The 16,857-nt window shown below is 42.9% G+C and overlaps 1 protein-coding gene across 5 annotated transcripts in view; it reads left to right on the top strand.

The window, feature by feature from the left end:
- The window catches only part of ZBTB7C (zinc finger and BTB domain containing 7C), a 200,796-nt gene that overhangs the window by 144,015 nt on the left and 39,924 nt on the right, over positions 1–16,857 (top strand). The window contains exon 1 of one of the 5 annotated variants that reach the window (XM_044292636.1): positions 11,647–11,666. The exons of 2 other annotated variants lie outside the window; for them this stretch is intronic. In XM_044292636.1, coding sequence (XP_044148571.1) covers positions 11,653–11,666 — 14 coding nt within the window. In that variant the 5' untranslated portion in view covers positions 11,647–11,652. 2 more of the 5 variants (XM_044292637.1, XM_044292638.1) reach the window with 2 other exon arrangements.

Genomic DNA, 16,857 nt, shown 5'->3' with positions numbered 1-16,857 from the left:
CTGCTGAGTTGGCGTATCTAAGCTGATCATATGTGATACTGTCTGCTAAGCCGGCGTATCTAAGCTGATCATATGTGACACTGTCTGCTGAGTCAGCGTATCTAAGCTGATCATATGTGATACTGCCAGCTGAGCCGGCGTATCTAAGCTGATCCTATGTGATACTTCCTGCTGAGTTGGTGTACCTAAGCTGTTCTTGTGTGATAAAACACAGCACTACCTTTCATCCATTTGTGAATGTAATCATGGATCTCAATGGGAAACTACAGCGGGATGTGTATTCTGGTGTGAATGGCGCCATACTGCAGTTCCCTGCGCAGTGGGAGGCACCAGTGAAGAGGACAGAGCGCTGACCAACACTGTGTGACCCCTTCAGTCTCAGGATCAGCGGCGGCATGTCCTATACTTCTCACTTATGACACTCTCCATGTATTACTTTGCAATATTCACTCATGGCAGAGGTGCCAGGTCCCCTGTAGCTGCGCCACCGTCTGCCAGGCTGCCTCCTTATATTGCAGCGCCGGCTCTCCTGCAGCCAGCATAATAAATAACACTGGGCTATGACATCACTTTTATTGCCGCTTACACCCAAAAGGAAGCAAATGATGCAAAAGTACAAATGTGGAGTGAATGAGAGACATGAGACATATACATGTATAGAAATACAATGGGACGGATGAGAGGTGTGGGCATCGCTGACAGGAGGGAGGGGATCGCCTTCCTGAGAATTCGCTCTCGCAGGATATGTATAACTGGGATTGGTCTTCCCCATTGAGGACACCTTCACCTTTCATTTCCAGACAACCAAATGCTTGGAAACTAACCATCATGATAATGGGTGGAGTAGTGGAATCATGTCAGCTTACGTAGCGGGAGATTTTAAGGGGGTCATATATAAGGGTGTTAATATGGGTTAAGTGGCTCCATATGTCATATAATGACCTGGGTAAGACAGCTGCAGGGGACGTGTAGCTCAGGGCTTTTATCAATCTGCTCTGATTCATTTCCATATATATCTTTATAAGGGATGGAGCTTTGTTTTTCTGGCACACAGCTCCAAATCTCCTGCACAGACATAGTGTTAGATATTATTCTAGCTGCTTTCAGCCGCCACTAGGGGGAGCCTGCTGAGGACAAATTTATAACAGAGCTCAATAATACAAGGGCTCTATAAGAAATCCTCCTCCTCATCAACTGGAGAAACCACCTACAATGGAGCAATAGGGGGCACTAAAAATTTAATTGTTTTATGTATAATTAATTTAAAAAAAAAACACTTATTTCTGATTTATGAGAGAATGGGAGTTGTGATCATGTAAAGATGATGATAATGAGATGAGGGGATATGATGTAATAAGGGTCATAATGCGATGATGGAGAACTCAGGCCTCTTGCACACGAACGTTGTGTGCCCGTGGCCATATTGTGGCCCGCATACGGCAGGTCCGCAATACGAATGCACCGGCCCGTGTGCACTCCGCATCACGGATGCGGACCCATTCACTTGAATGGGTCTACAATCACGGAGATGCGGAACGGAAGCACGGATCGGAACCCCACGGAAGCACTGCGGACAGATCACAGACCCATTCAAGTTGAATGGGTTTCGATCCATCCCGGCCGCCGCACGGACGTTGCCCGTGCATTAGGGACAGCAAATTGCGTTCCCCAATGCACGGAACGGATGCACAACGTTCGTGAGCAAGAGGCCTTAAAAGTACAAAGTTCATGAACATACCGCCCAACTTTTGAAAATCGCAAAGAGGGACAGTAACGGCGGCATGCATAGTGCACCGCGCAAAATTCTTTAATATTAAGCCATGCCTCTAACTCCATCCAATACATATCTACACATGCCCAATCCCACCCAGTCCTTTTAGTACATTGTGCCCCTTCATAGTAGTTATGCCCACATTGTGCCCCTTCACAGTAGTTATGCCCACATTGTGCTCCTTCACAGTAGTTATGCCCACATTGTGCTCATTCACAGTAGTTATGCCCACATTGTGCCCCTTCACAGTAGTTATGCCCACATTGTGCCCCTTCACAGTAGTTATGCCCACATTGTGCTCCTTCACAGTAGTTATGCCCACATTGTGCTCCTTCACAGTAGTTATGCCCACATTGTGCTCCTTCACAGTAGTTATGCCCACATTGTGCCCCTTCACAGTAGTTATGCCCACATTGTGCTCCTTCACAGTAGTTATGCCCACATTGTGCTCCTTCACAGTAGTTATGCCCACACAGTAGTTATGCCCACATTGTGCCCCCTCACAGTAGTTATTCCCACAGTGTGGCCCCTCACAGTAGTTATGTCCACATTGCGCCCCTTCACAGTAATTATGCCCACATTGTGCCCCCTCACTGTAGTTATGCCAACACAGTAGGTATGCCCACATTGTGCCCCCTCACAGTAGTCATGCCCACATTGTGCCTCCTCACAGTAGCTATGCACACACTGTGCCCCTTCACAGTAATAATTCCCACATTGTGCCCTCTCACAGTAGTTATGCTAACACAGTAGTTATGCCCACATTGTGCCCCCTCACAGTTGTTATGTACATATTGTGCCCCATTCACAGTAGTTATGCCAACACAGTAGTTATGCCCACATTGTACCCCTTTCACTATGTAGTTGTGCCCCATCAGTTTGTATGCCCCCCTTTCAGTAGTGCTAAATCCCACTAAATACTCACTAGTTATGCCCACATTGTGCCCCTTCACAGTAGTTATGCCCACATTGTGCTCCTTCACAGTAGTTATGCCCACATTGTGCTCCTTCACAGTAGTTATGCCCACACAGTAGTTATGCCCACATTGTGCCCCCTCACAGTAGTTATTCCCACAGTGTGGCCCCTCACAGTAGTTATGTCCACATTGCGCCCCTTCACAGTAATTATGCCCACATTGTGCCCCCTCACTGTAGTTATGCCAACACAGTAGGTATGCCCACATTGCGCCCCCTCACAGTAGTCATGCCCACATTGTGCCTCCTCACAGTAGCTATGCACACACTGTGCCCCTTCACAGTAATAATTCCCACATTGTGCCCTCTCACAGTAGTTATGCTAACACAGTAGTTATGCCCACATTGTGCCCCCTCACAGTTGTTATGTACATATTGTGCCCCATTCACAGTAGTTATGCCAACACAGTAGTTATGCCCACATTGTACCCCTTTCACTATGTAGTTGTGCCCCATCAGTTTGTATGCCACCCTTTCAGTAGTGCTAAATCCCACTAAATACTCACCTAGGCCGTCCCCCCGATGATCGTAGCACATCCTGCTCTCCCTAACAGGCACAATGTGGTCACACATGCATCATGCCTGCTGAGATGGGTAGGTGGAGCGGACAGGCTGATTCCCGGGCCTGCACACTCCTCCTACACTGCCGATCAGTGTGATGTGTGACCGCATTGTGCCTGCTGGGGAGCGCCGGCGGTTCAGTTGAATGGTGAAGCCGGGAACGGACAGCTCCCTGCTTCAGGTGCCCTTAGGACGCAGAGTCAGTTAAAAGCGGGACTTACCTCAGCCATCGCTGGGGCTGTCCCGCCAGATCAAGGACGATTGGGAGGTATGCATGAGGGTATAATAGAGCACAACGCATTTCGGGGAGGGGGGCAGTCTGCCCCCTTTCTCAAGCACATAACAAGAACACTGGTACATGGGATTCAAATAGAATTGACAAAACAAAAATAGTCAAAGCTGTATAGACCAATGGCATTTTGTAAGGGGGTGAATACTGACATGGTTGTGAGCGCAGGTAGGTCGGGAGCCCTGGTGAGTGACTGTGTATATGGGGCGAGTCTCCTCCTGTGAGTATCAGGCACTCCCAGGGGAGAGGGGCCCATGTAATAATCATCTCGCCCAGGTTTGAATAAACAAGGCTGGGATTTCTTGTTTTGTATGTGTCTAAGTACTTAGAATTTAACAGGTGCTGAAACACCTTCTTGCCCGGGGGTAAGAGCTTGTTGCGATTAGGGTGGGTGGTGTCATAACACTTTATCCCTGAGACAAGATGTACAAAATGTAGGTGTGCAGGAAGGAGGAGACCCGGGGCCGCATTGTCCTCGCTGCAGTGTGGTTAATCTCCCTGCAGATGTCTGTCACCCCGTAGGGCGGTATAAAGAGTCACAGCGAAAAGACAGTCCTGAGCAGCGCTGGATGAAGGCTGGAATAGCAAACCTATTCATACAACCCTCAGGAGGGTGAAGGGTTTGCAAAATGCATGCATAATAGTGGGAATAGCCTGCAAACATGAATGTGCATAGGGGGCCCGTATTACAGGGGATTTAATAACCCGCCCAACCTGCTCCAAGTGACGCCATGATGTGTTATCGGTAGCATGGGGGGGGGGAGGTTACACAGGATCATTGTCTTAGTGGTGACATGACAGAATGACTCCACCGCTATGGGCTGAAATTTGGTTGGCGCAGTAACTTTTGCTACTTTACAATTCTTCATTTTATTTTTTGGGGGGTGGAACTTTTCTGGAAATTTCCAATTAAAAGGGTTATCCAATGACTAATGTAAAAACTGAAAATCAGACATTATATAGGACATGACAATCTATTTCTAACAAAGCTAGAACCAGCCCTGCACCTCACATGGATCCAGAGATCTCCTCATTCATTGCTCTGCTACATTTATATCAAGCTGACAGCTCAGGGGGTGTCTTTTCTGCTGCAGCTCAGGGGGCGTGTCCATGCTCTCCCTATCACAGCTCAGGGGGCGTGTCCATGCTCTCCCTATCACAGCTCAGGGGGCGTGTCCATGCTCTCCCTATCACAGCTCAGGGGCGTGTCCATGCTCTCCCTATCACAGCTCAGGGGGCGTGTCCATGCTCTCCCTATCACAGCTCAGGGGCGTGTCCATGCTCTCCCTATCACAGCTCAGGGGGGTGTCCATGCTCTCCCTATCACAGCTCAGGAGGCAGTTGAAGGATGAAACTGAGCATGTGCGGCCTTCTCAGTGGGCAGGACAAAGAAATAAGAAAGAAAATGCAAACCGCAGGTGGCGCTAAACAAATACATTTTATTGAATAACTCAGTGGCTATGCTACATTTTGAATTAAATGCAATTACAAAAGAACTCAGATCCAAGTGCTGGTTTAAAAACTGTAGAATATGTTTTCATGGGACAACCCCTTTAACATTTATCAGGGGAAATCCTGCAAAAAGGGAGTGGGACTTAAAATGTCAATTTTTGGGGAAATTCAAAGGCTGATAAGTATGTACCCCCTTCTCAATAAAGGCTGCATGCAGCAAATTGCATTGCATGGCCACCAAGTGAAATGGAAGCTCTTGGGACAAAGGAGTGGGTGTTGAGTCCAGGAGTAGATTGGCTATAGACCATACAGGAAAACTTCCCGGTTGGCCGATGCCCAGGGGGCCACTCAAAAGGTGCTCTGTTGTATTTGGTTCTGCTGGGGCGGTATATTTTGGTTGTCCCCACCTACTTGTTTTGGCCTGTCTTCCGTCAGTTTGAACCCACCTACAACATGGGGCCACTTTTAGTTTTTTTTCCAGGGCCACTTTAAGTTCCCAATCCGCATCTGGTTGAGTCATTGGCCTGAGTCCTCTATCATTCTAGGTGGTCTGAATTTTCAACACCTATGGTGAGATATTAGATGTTGCAGCCAAGGAAGCCAATTAGCTCTGAAGGCGATGACCAGTTTTATGACTGCACTGTCATGATATAAAAGGGGAAAATGTATTGTGCCATAGCCTGTTTCACATGATCCAGTTTGTCTATTGCTTGGTGCCACCATTCACACATTATTATTATAGATATCAATCAACCCAGCAAATTAAATCTGGTAAAATGAATCTGACAGAACAAGTTCCGGTATGCGGTGATGCTATACCAAACATCAGGTGTTAGGTTTGGTTAATTGTTCTTCAAGGTGTTGCAGACACGAGCATGACCAGTGTGGGCGCCATTGTAATAGGTTCTGTTTTACCAACAGCAGAATAAAGCATTTCTGAGAGTTCCAGCTTACTAAAGGTTCCACAAAATGAAGGTGGTCACAGGGCGTCCCAACTCTTGGACCACCAACAAAAAGCTTTAATCTGCAGGGAACGTAGTAACAAGTGTTCAGTTCTACTACAGCTCCTCCACAGGAGAAATGAAGCATTACACAATTCCTATTGAAATCAGTGGGGTGTCCATATAAGGCACAGACACGGTGAGTCCTCCAGAGGGAAATGCTCTTCACTGGTGACGTTCTTTCCAACTCATTAATGAATGTCCTTTAAGGGACCACTCTGTAAACTTTAATATATTTGAAAATCTTATTCTTTGATATTTCTCTGTAAAACATTAGCAGAAAACACAGCCCACAAAAAACAGATCAGCAAAAAATATGGATGACGTCAGAGTGCATTTCGTATTTTGCGGAACTGAACAGCTGGCCCTTCATAGAACAGTACTATCCTTGGCCGTAACGCGGACAATAATAGGACATGTTCTAGAATTCATTGAAGTGAATGGTTCCGCATATGGTCCGCAAAAAAAAAAACGGAACGGACACAGAAAGAAAATACGTTCATGTGCATGAGCCCTTATGGACTAAGCCAAATTTTGAACATTTTGCAACTGTGTCACTTTATTGGAATGCTTTTATTTATCCAGCCAATTCTGAAACTGTTTTCTTCTGACACATTGTACTTTGTGTTAGGGGGTAAATTATTTGGGTCGATATGTTTTACCTTTATCTGTAAAAAATGAATCCAAATTTACAGAAAACTTAGAAAAATTTGCAACTTACTAAATATGAATTTCTCGGCTTTTAAGACACAGTGATACCTCATAAAATAGTTATTAATTAACCTTTCCCATACTACTTTATGTTGGGAGCATTTTAGAATTGTCATTTTATTTTTTTTAGGACGTGTGAAGGCTAAGAATTTTAGAAGCAATTTTTCAAATTTGTCAAGAAAATTAGCAAAACTGACTTTTTAAGGACCAATTCAGTTTTGAAGTAACTTTGAGTGACTTATATAGAAACTACCCATGAATGACCCTATTGTAAATACTACACCACTCAAATTATGCAAAACCGATTATACAACGATATTAACACTTTCAGTGTTCCTCAAGATTTAAAGGCAAATTGAGGTAAAATTAAACTTTTTTTTTTGCAGATTTTCCATTTTAATCCACTTTTTCCTGTAACACAGCAAGGGTTAACAACAAAACAAGCCTCAATATTTATTACCCTGATTCTGCAGTTTACAGAAACACTCCGTATGTGGTCGTAAACTGCTGTATGCACACATAGCAGGGCTCAGAAAGGAAGGAGCGCAATATGGTATTTGGAGGGCAGATTTTGCCAGAATGGTTTTTGAGTACCATGTCACATTTGAAGAGACCCTGAGGTTTTGAAAACTACACTCCTAAAAGAATTATTGAGGCTTGTACCAAGTTCTTTGACTCCACAGGTGTTTCATAGAATTTAGAAACACTTGCATGTGAAAATGAAAAATGGCATTTTTTCCAATAAAATGCTTCATAAGCCCGACATTTTTCATTTTCATAAGGGGCGACAGGAGAAAATGCACCCCAAAATGTGTTACGCATTTTGTCCCGAATATGGCAAAACCCCATATGTGGTTGTAAAATGCTGTATGGCCACACCACAGGGCTCAGAAGGGAAGGAGCCACATATGGCTTTTGAAGGGCAGATTTTGCTGGAATGTTTTTCGTCCCACTAGTATATAACGAAGAAGGACCGACACTCACTTTCTTGATGATATGAAGAAACTTTTATTAAAACCATAATAGCATCATGATGGTGATGTTGCTATTATGCTTTGAATAAAAGTTTCTTCATATTGTGAGCGAGTGCCGGTCCTTCTTCGCCATACATCGGTATTACACTGACAGTTGCCTATGAGATCCAGCCTAGTGCCTAGCCCTCATAGGCTTCCATAGCTGTCAGGTCACAAGGCCTGTGTAAAACCTCAGGCTGCCTTAGCAACTCCATCGCGGGGAAAATATGGGGTCAGAGAAGAAGCCTCTGTAAACCGCTTAGATGCAGCGGTCAGCATTGACTGTGGGATCTAAGGGGTTAATCTGCCAGGCTCCTGCCTCTGATCTGGAAAGCACAGCTACCGATCAGCTTACCATACATGTACGGCGCTGGTCAGCAAGTCACTTCCCGCAGCGCCGTCATGTGCTGTGCTGGTCGTCCAGGGATTAATCAGCAGTGTACGTGAGGCTTTCAAAAAATATATGGGGCAAACATTCTGGAGGCCGATCCTCATAGCAGTTAAAAGATGAAAATATGAGAATATTATTATAGAAAACAGCATTTGGTTTTATATATATATATATATAGCACTACCACTGTGATTTTAGGTTGCACCTTTTTTGCATGCCTAAAGGGGTTGGCCACTTTCTCTCTACTGTTGATCAATGTGTTTGTAAGATTATTATAGGGCACTTACTAATATAGTCTTTGTTGATATTCTGAACTATTTTCTATATTTCATAAGATATTCTCTCTTGTTAGTTAAGTCTTTTTTGCTGTCCACATGGAGGTTCTGTCCATAAAATGGCTGCTGATGGAGGGTCATATGACCAGGCAAATCACACAGTCTCCTCCATTTATGCCCACTGACTGCACCTGCGATAACACTCTCACCATTGCAAGTGCAGGTGGCAGAGGTGGTGTCTATGAGTGAAGAAGACTGAGTGATGTGTCTGGAGTTATTTTTCCTGGTCACATGACCCTCCATCAGCGGCCATCTTATGGACAGATCTTCTGTGTGGACGGCACAGAAAGTTTGCCTAAGAACGACATGACGTATGAAATACAGCAAACTGCACAGAATATCAACAAAGGCTATATTAGTAAGTGTCATATAGTCATCTTACCTGCACCTTGGTCAAAAGTAGCCAAAAAGTGGACAACCCCTTTAAGTTTTCATAGGGCCTGTTTGGGGGGAGGCAGAATTATAAGGGGTTTATCCAGTTGCTTTGGTTGTGGAATATCATTGATACACATAGTTGCCAACTGTCCCAAATTTGCTGGGACTATCCCTGATTTTCAGAGGCAGTCCACACAAACTTAACTGTCCTGGGCCAGAAATGAGCGGGGTAATGTAAATCCCGCCCATAATTGGGCCTCTAACTGGGGCTTAGGCAGGTTGTAGATCACATCCTAGCCCTTCTTTGAGTCATTTCAAGAATTCTTACATTAAAATAGTTGACCAGGATTAGAAAAACATGTCTGCTTTTTTTCAAAAAAGCGCCACACCAGTCTACAGGTTGCATGCGGTATTACAGCTTAGTCTTATTCACTTTAGTGGAGCTGAGCAGCAATACCAGACACAACCTCATTAACTGACAAGTCAGCAAAAATGTTCACTTGTACATTCTAAAGGGAAATCTGAAAATGTATATTTGGTGCATTTTTTTTTCTATATATGATTGATACTGATGAACTATCAAAACTAATTGCTTCCTAGGTTGGTTATTCAGACATAATGTTACTAGAGAGGGCAAAATCAAGATCCAAGTGTAAAATCTGCATGCGGACACATTGCGTGCGGTTAGAGCAGTCATCGAGCCAAACAGCGATTGTCCGACATTTTCTGTACTTGATTTTCCACCATCAAGCAAGTCGCTCATTGCTAATGATATAAGCTGCTGGAGTGTAACCTGTCGCTGACGTCTGACTCTTATGTGCTCTTAGCTCTGGTGCTAATGATAGAAAATTACTCTGAGGTCCCGTTATTATCAGACTAAACCACACAGCGTCATCCTCAGCCCTGTAGTCAAACCTATCACTCCCTGGTGATGATCTCAGCGCTATAGCCTATTCATTTATTTGCAGGGGATCATTCACATTTGTTCTATAAATTAGATTTTTCAGCCTTATGTAAATAAAGGTAAATCATTTTGTAATAAAAAGTTCTGCAGCATTCAAATAAATGTGTTTTAATTTTAGTTCCCCACCATTTTATTTCTTTGCTTATCCTGCTATAATATTGCCCCATATGTACAAGAATATAACTACTATAATACTGCCCCCTATGTACAAGAATATAATATAACTACTATAATTCTGCCCCTATGTACAAGAATATTACTACTATAATACTGCTCCTATGTACAAGAATATAACTACTATAATACTGCTCCTATGTACAAGAATATAACTACTATAATACTGCCTCCTATGTACAAGAATATAACTACTATAATACTGCTCCTATGTACAAGAATATAACTACTATAATACTGCCTCCTATGTACAAGAATATAACTACTATAATACTGCTCCTATGTACAAGAATATAACTACTATAATACTGCCTCCTATGTACAAGAATATAACTACTATAATACTGCCCCCTATGTTCAAGAATATCACTACTATAATACTACCTCCTATATAGAAGAATATAACTACTATAATACTGCCTCCTATAAACAAGAATATAACTACTATAATACTGCCCCCTATGTACAAGAATATAACTACTATAATGCTACCTCCTATATACAAGAATATAACTACTATAATACTGCCTCCTACAGTATGTAAAAGAATATAACTCCTATAATACTGCCCCCTATGTGCAAGAATATAACTACTATAACACTGCCTTCTATGTACAATAATATAACTACTATAATACTGCTCCTATGTACAAGAATATAACTACTATAATACTGCCCCTATGTACAAAAATATAACAACTATAATACTGACCCCTATGTACAAGAATATAACTGCTATAATGCTACCTCCTATATACAATAATATAACTACTATAATACTGCTCCTATGTACAAGAATATAACTACTATAATACTGCTCCTATGTGCAAGAATATAACTACTATAATACTGCTCCTATGTACAAGAATATAACTACTATAATACTGCCTCCTATGTACAAGAATATAACTACTATAATACTGCTCCTATGTGCAAGAATATAACTACTATAATACTGCTCCTATGTACAAGAATATAACTACTATAATACTACCTCCTATGTAAAAGAATATAACTACTATAATACTGCCCCCTATGTACAAGAATATAACTACTATAATACTGCCCCCTATGTACAAGAATATAACTACTATAATGATACCTCCTATATAAAAGAATATAACTACTATAATACTGCTCATGTGTACAAGACTATAACTACTATAATACTCCTTCTATGTACAAGAATATAACTACTATAATACTGCCTCCTATGTACAAGAATATAACTACTATAATACTGCCTCCTATGTACAAGAATATAACTACTATAATACTGCTCCTATGTGCAAGAATATAACTACTATAATACTGCTCATGTGTACAAGACTATAACTACTATAATACTGCTCCTATGTACAAGAATATAACCACTATAATACTGCTCCTATGTACAAGAATATAACTACTATAATACTAGCTCTCTGTGACCGATTATGCTTTGATGTATAGTTCACATTCAGGTGGCTACAGCAGGCAGGCAAGGGTTAAACGAAAGAGGGCACAGCACAGAACCAGCACTGTTTTTGTAGCAGAGATATTAGCAGGGAAAGCTGGGGCTGGGCCGTGTGATTATTGGCTCGGGTGTGGCCATTAGGCAGGTTTACAATCACACTCTTGGCCCGGATTCCATGTTCTGAATGAAGACACAAGGGTTGGTCTTTACCTTCTGATCTGACGTGCTGATGTTGTTGGGTGGGGGGACTAGTAGGGCTGTTTTAGTAAGTGATGTGACCAGAGTGCAAGCCAAAATCTCAGTCCTATCTGGAGCACCGTCTAACCCTAAGGGACAGGGTGTCTCGTCAGCTCCCTGCGTTGGATTACTGTACGTAGCTCGGACTGCAGAGGGTTGAAACCAGTGATTGCAATCAATCTGCTCCAATGGGGTCATAACTCCTGCACCACAGACCTACCAAGGTACCGTACCTCTATCTGCATCTTAAGAAATCATGGACACGAGGCTGGGGGTTCAGGCAAGTGCACAATCCGTGCATTGGCTGTGCTATGTGATAACTCCAATAACGTCTATATATCCTGATAACATATTGAGAGATCTTAAGGAGTTGTGGGGAAGGACACACTTAGCTCTGCTATATCTGTACATCTCTGACAGCAAGAATTACACTCATTTTAAGGCTGCTTACTGCAGGACCCATAGTCAGCAAGTTGCTCCATTGATATATAAACTTATGTGTTTTACATTTTATGTTTTTTTGTGTGTGTTTCTTATATAGTAGCAGGTCTGCTGACGCATTCCAGTCATTTCATTGAATGCTGCTGTAAGTTTCGGTCCAGCTGCAGCTGTTGTAGACATTTTAGTAAAAGAATGTGCATTATCGGTTCATTCATTAACAATTAAAGGGGTATTCCGACTCAAATAGGGCTAATCAAGTTCTAAATATTTGAAGCACCTGGTTCCATTGCCAGGGTGCCTCCGGTTGTCACGACTCTTGTCTTCCCTTGCCGTGTAACAGGTTGTCATGTTATGGGTAAGATGAACACCAGTGAGGTCAAACATTGGCCGAGGCTTTATGGGGCAGTGGATGACTTGACATTTTGATGATTTAGAGTCGTTTGAAGGGTTAGAAACCTCCTTTAAATGTTTTCTTATTGTTTTTTTTTTTGCCTTATAAAGGACAGCCATAATTATGTTGTAATGAGTTTTACCTTTTTTAATGTATTTTGATCTATTGTAAAGAAAAAAAAAGTTTTTGTTGTCAGGATCAGGATTTTTGTTGTCAGGATTTTTGTTCGGCAGGATCTAATGGTTGTGGAGTTTTTTTTCTCATTTTATTTTCCTATCTAGGATGCATAGCAGAGGTTCAGCAACCGATTTTCATTCCGCAGATATTAATATATATTAGGCCTATGTTGTCTGAACCCATTCATTTTGGTGGGTTTGGCCAACCATGTAATATGTTCCTGACTCCCGATGTTTTGGATGATAACAATCGGGCGTGTTGGATTTCCACATGCCCAATCTTTCTATGCTAGGGGAGATAAGCCACCTCCAGATGTTTTTCAACTAAACCTAGGGATCCAATAACTGACTCTTAAAGCATATGGTTAACTTTAAAGGGTATGGACACCTTCAATATTTTCTTATGTATTTTAATAGTTTCCTTGAGTAAAAAAAAGTGTAATTTTCAGACACCCTTAACTTTAGTGTACAACTTGCTCCTATATTCAGACTCTGTGGTGAGGTCTGTGTGCCCAGGATTCTGATGTCCTCACTAGCTGCCATGCATCAACACAATTCCATTCCTGGACTGATTTTCCTTTTTTACAGCTCATGAGGGATTTTCTCTCTCTTGTGCCTACAAACACTGATGCTGAGGGGCTTAGGTGCCTCTCCACCTGCAGAGTCTGTCATGGGTGCTCCGTTTTCACTCTACACAGTCTATGTGATTCAACCCCTGCACACGGCCTTGCGTGTGCATTCTTCACTATCTACAGACTGTGAGTGCTGTCCTCTTGGATGCTTTTCCCCTATCCACTCTCTGATCTGCTGTGTACTACCTCCCTGTTGCTATCAGAGAGAAAAGGGAGGGGGAGAGCAAAGAGAGCTGTCAGGAACAGGAGCAGAACCGTCAGAATCGGGAGCACCAGTAGCTAGATGAAGGACTTGCACATACTCTGCAGAAGCAAAATGGTGGGAATTTTTTTATGAAGATTATTTTCAAAGTTGTTTAAGAAGCAAATGAACAAAAAAAAAATTCAGTGCAAAGGATGCCCATAGTCATACAGAAATTTTCCCCATTACTGATGGTGATGTACAGTATGTCACTGGAGTGCATTGAGGTCCAGGACACTTCTCGACCTCAATACAGGGGCCCGAATGAAATCATGTGCTATTTGTTGTGAATACAACCTCTGCACCCTCTATAGCTACCCCTCTGGCCACAGCACTCATCAATAGGTTAGGTTTCTCTTGGGTGCTCATCGTTCATTGATCTTGCAATGGAGGACCTGTGAATGGACAGAGTGCCAGAGCAGTGGTATTATAACCCTCATCATGCCCTCACAAACATGCTGAGATTCCCAATACCATGAGGTCCAATTAAAGTTAAAGGTTGTTCTGTGAGTTTATTATCTGAAATTAGCCCAGATATCGTCATTCAGTCTCTCATCCTCCTTCGTTATGGAAGATTTCTTCATAGCGTCATAAAAAGGTAAGCGCGTACTATTATGGCCGAGGATGGGTTAATCACTCCCCCCCCAAGTTCCGCTTGCCGCTGCCTGTCTCAGTCTCTCCACCGCCTCCTCCTCCTCCTACTCGTCTTCTTGGCAGCGTTTGGGCATTTAATATCTTTACTGTTGTACTTGCTTTGCCCTCTAGTGAAGACAAAGCAGACATCAATAAACCCCCCCGCCCCCACCCCAATAAAAAAAATGATTACATGTTGGTTGCTCCAAGTGTATGAAATATGAGGAAAAACATAAAAATATAGTAATCTTCCAATAAAAAAAATCAATACAAACGCAAAAAAAAACTTAAAACAAAGAAAATGTGAATTTATATTAGACCAAAAAATAGAAAAGAACAAGTTTCACATTGCAAATCTTCAATAAAGGAACAGTGAGCTTTTTATTAAAAGGGTCCTCCAGCAATAAGATTGGACCCCCAGTTATTAGTTGCAATGGTGGGGTACCCGGCAGTAGGTCTTCAATAACCCTGCAGCGTCAACACAGGGGAAATGAAGGATGCCGTTTCCTGGAGAATGGGTGAAGACGGGTGTAAATGGGTTTCCTATACCCTATGAAAAGGGTTGCCCACTTTGGATGCGCCCTACTTCTTAGATGGGTCACTTGACAGTAAGATGATCGCAAATGTGCCCTCCGGCTGGGACCACCAGTGATCTGCTTTGTGTTTGATTTCTCTGCAGCGCCACCACAGGACAAATGAAACATTGCACATTGCTTATTGAGATCATTGGGTTGGAGGACAGGTCCCCCAGAGGGAGGTGGATGCTCTTTGTAAGGCCGCATTCACACAACCATGGGACGGCCATGCCTGTTTTGCAGACCGCAACCCTCAGATCCGCTAAACACGGGCACAGGCCGTGTACACTCGGCATCATTGACTTCAATGCGTCCGTGATACGCAAGATGCGGCCGAAGATAGGACTTCCTATTTTGCTGCGCAGACGGATGGACCCGGAAGTACACGGAAGGGCTTCTATGTTTTTTCCTGGTCCGTGCCTCCGCACCTCAAAGGGTGTCCTATGTTTGGATTGTGGACCCATTGCAAAATACATACGGTCGTATGCATGAGGCCTAACAGACATTTATGCAGGGTCCCAGGTGGGAATACCCCTTTAAATAAATTTTTCCTAGTTTTTTGAGTATCCAAAAACAAAGCACTGCTAGATGTCAGTGAATGGAAACACCGTGCACGTGCCAAAGCTGAAAACCTATCCTGCTCACGCAGCTGGTCGGCCTCTTACTATGATAAGAGCCTGTAGGCAGGTAAGGACATTAGTGCTGCTGCCGTGCTTGGGTCATACTGTTACACTGCAGCAACCCTGCGAGTAATATTGGACGTGTACACGTTTTTAGATATTAATCCCCCTCCTGTGACTGACAGCAAGCAGAGATCTTGAAGCTATATTAGAATTACAATGAACATACTTTGCTTCTGTAAAGCGGGATGATCCCTTTAAGGGAATACAATGTATCCATTCTGTTATGTGAAGCATAATATTCACTGATTGGATACATATTTTCCTACTTTTTCATTCTTTTTGTTTCTCGATGGGATTGCGATGAGCTGGAGTATCTGGGACTTAGAACGAATGTCTCCCCAGAGTCTGCCACGGCCTAAGATTAAGAAAACAATTACTTTCTTTGAGCACTTTTCTGGTTTTCCAGGAGAGATGGCGATATTTTTATTGCTGTATTGATCTACAATATATCAAGGTTAACCAGGACAATGGCTGCAGGCAGCGCACATCGCCAATTAATGTGTTCTGTATACACTGAATAAACAGGATCCTCTTCTATTTCTCAATTAAATATCGACCTGTGAACGGCTTCTTCCTATACAACATGAAAAATCGAAGAGAGGAGCAATGTAAGGGCCACTGATCTTAATGGCAGCTGCTCCAGACAGTGTACACCGACTCCAGAAGGTTTCTCATTCTTAACATTTTCCTCAATTTTGATTCTAATAGAAACATTAACTCCTAAAATCAAACAATCGTCAGTAAATAGGGACTTTATTTTTTACTTTGTTTCTTCCAAAGCTAGGTGATAACCAGTATGGCCAGCACATAGCGCCCAGAAGGGTTATTGTCTATATCATCTAGACCAGGGGTACACAACATTTTCTGGTTGGGGGCCACATTGCCAGACTGAACCAATGACAAGAGACGAAAATAGAATTTAAAGGTGTATTAACAAATGAAATATTGTATTTATGGCGTATTGTACATTCAGTATATACCAGTAATGTCTGGTTACACTTCCAGGACTCCCATCTAATGGGAAAATATATGTGAGCAGCCACAAGACATAGACATACATGTCTGTTACCAGATGGTTGGGGGCCACACAGAATGGTATCAAGGGCCGAATGTGGCCCCCGGGCCGCAGGTTGTGTATTCCCGCTCTAGACAAATCAGAGTACTTTGTGGGGTAGGTTTAAGGGGTTGCCGGCTGCCATCAGGAATTTCTGGGGTGGATACAGTCAAGAATTTTGGGCCCCAACCCCTCATTAAGGAAGCAGGAATCTGTGGGATAGCAGGAGGTAGACGCTAGGTGGAAGGGCTCTATTGGGGGTATGTAAGTTGGCACAGAGTAGCAGAGCTCTGTTGGGGTATGTAAAGTGGCCCATAGTAGCGGGG

Source organism: Bufo gargarizans, chromosome 1 (genome assembly GCF_014858855.1).
Source record: "Bufo gargarizans isolate SCDJY-AF-19 chromosome 1, ASM1485885v1, whole genome shotgun sequence".
Classification (NCBI taxonomy): Eukaryota; Metazoa; Chordata; class Amphibia; order Anura; family Bufonidae; genus Bufo; species Bufo gargarizans.
The sequence above is the reverse complement of the archived record's forward strand: the minus strand, read 5'-3'. Positions and strand labels throughout refer to the sequence as shown.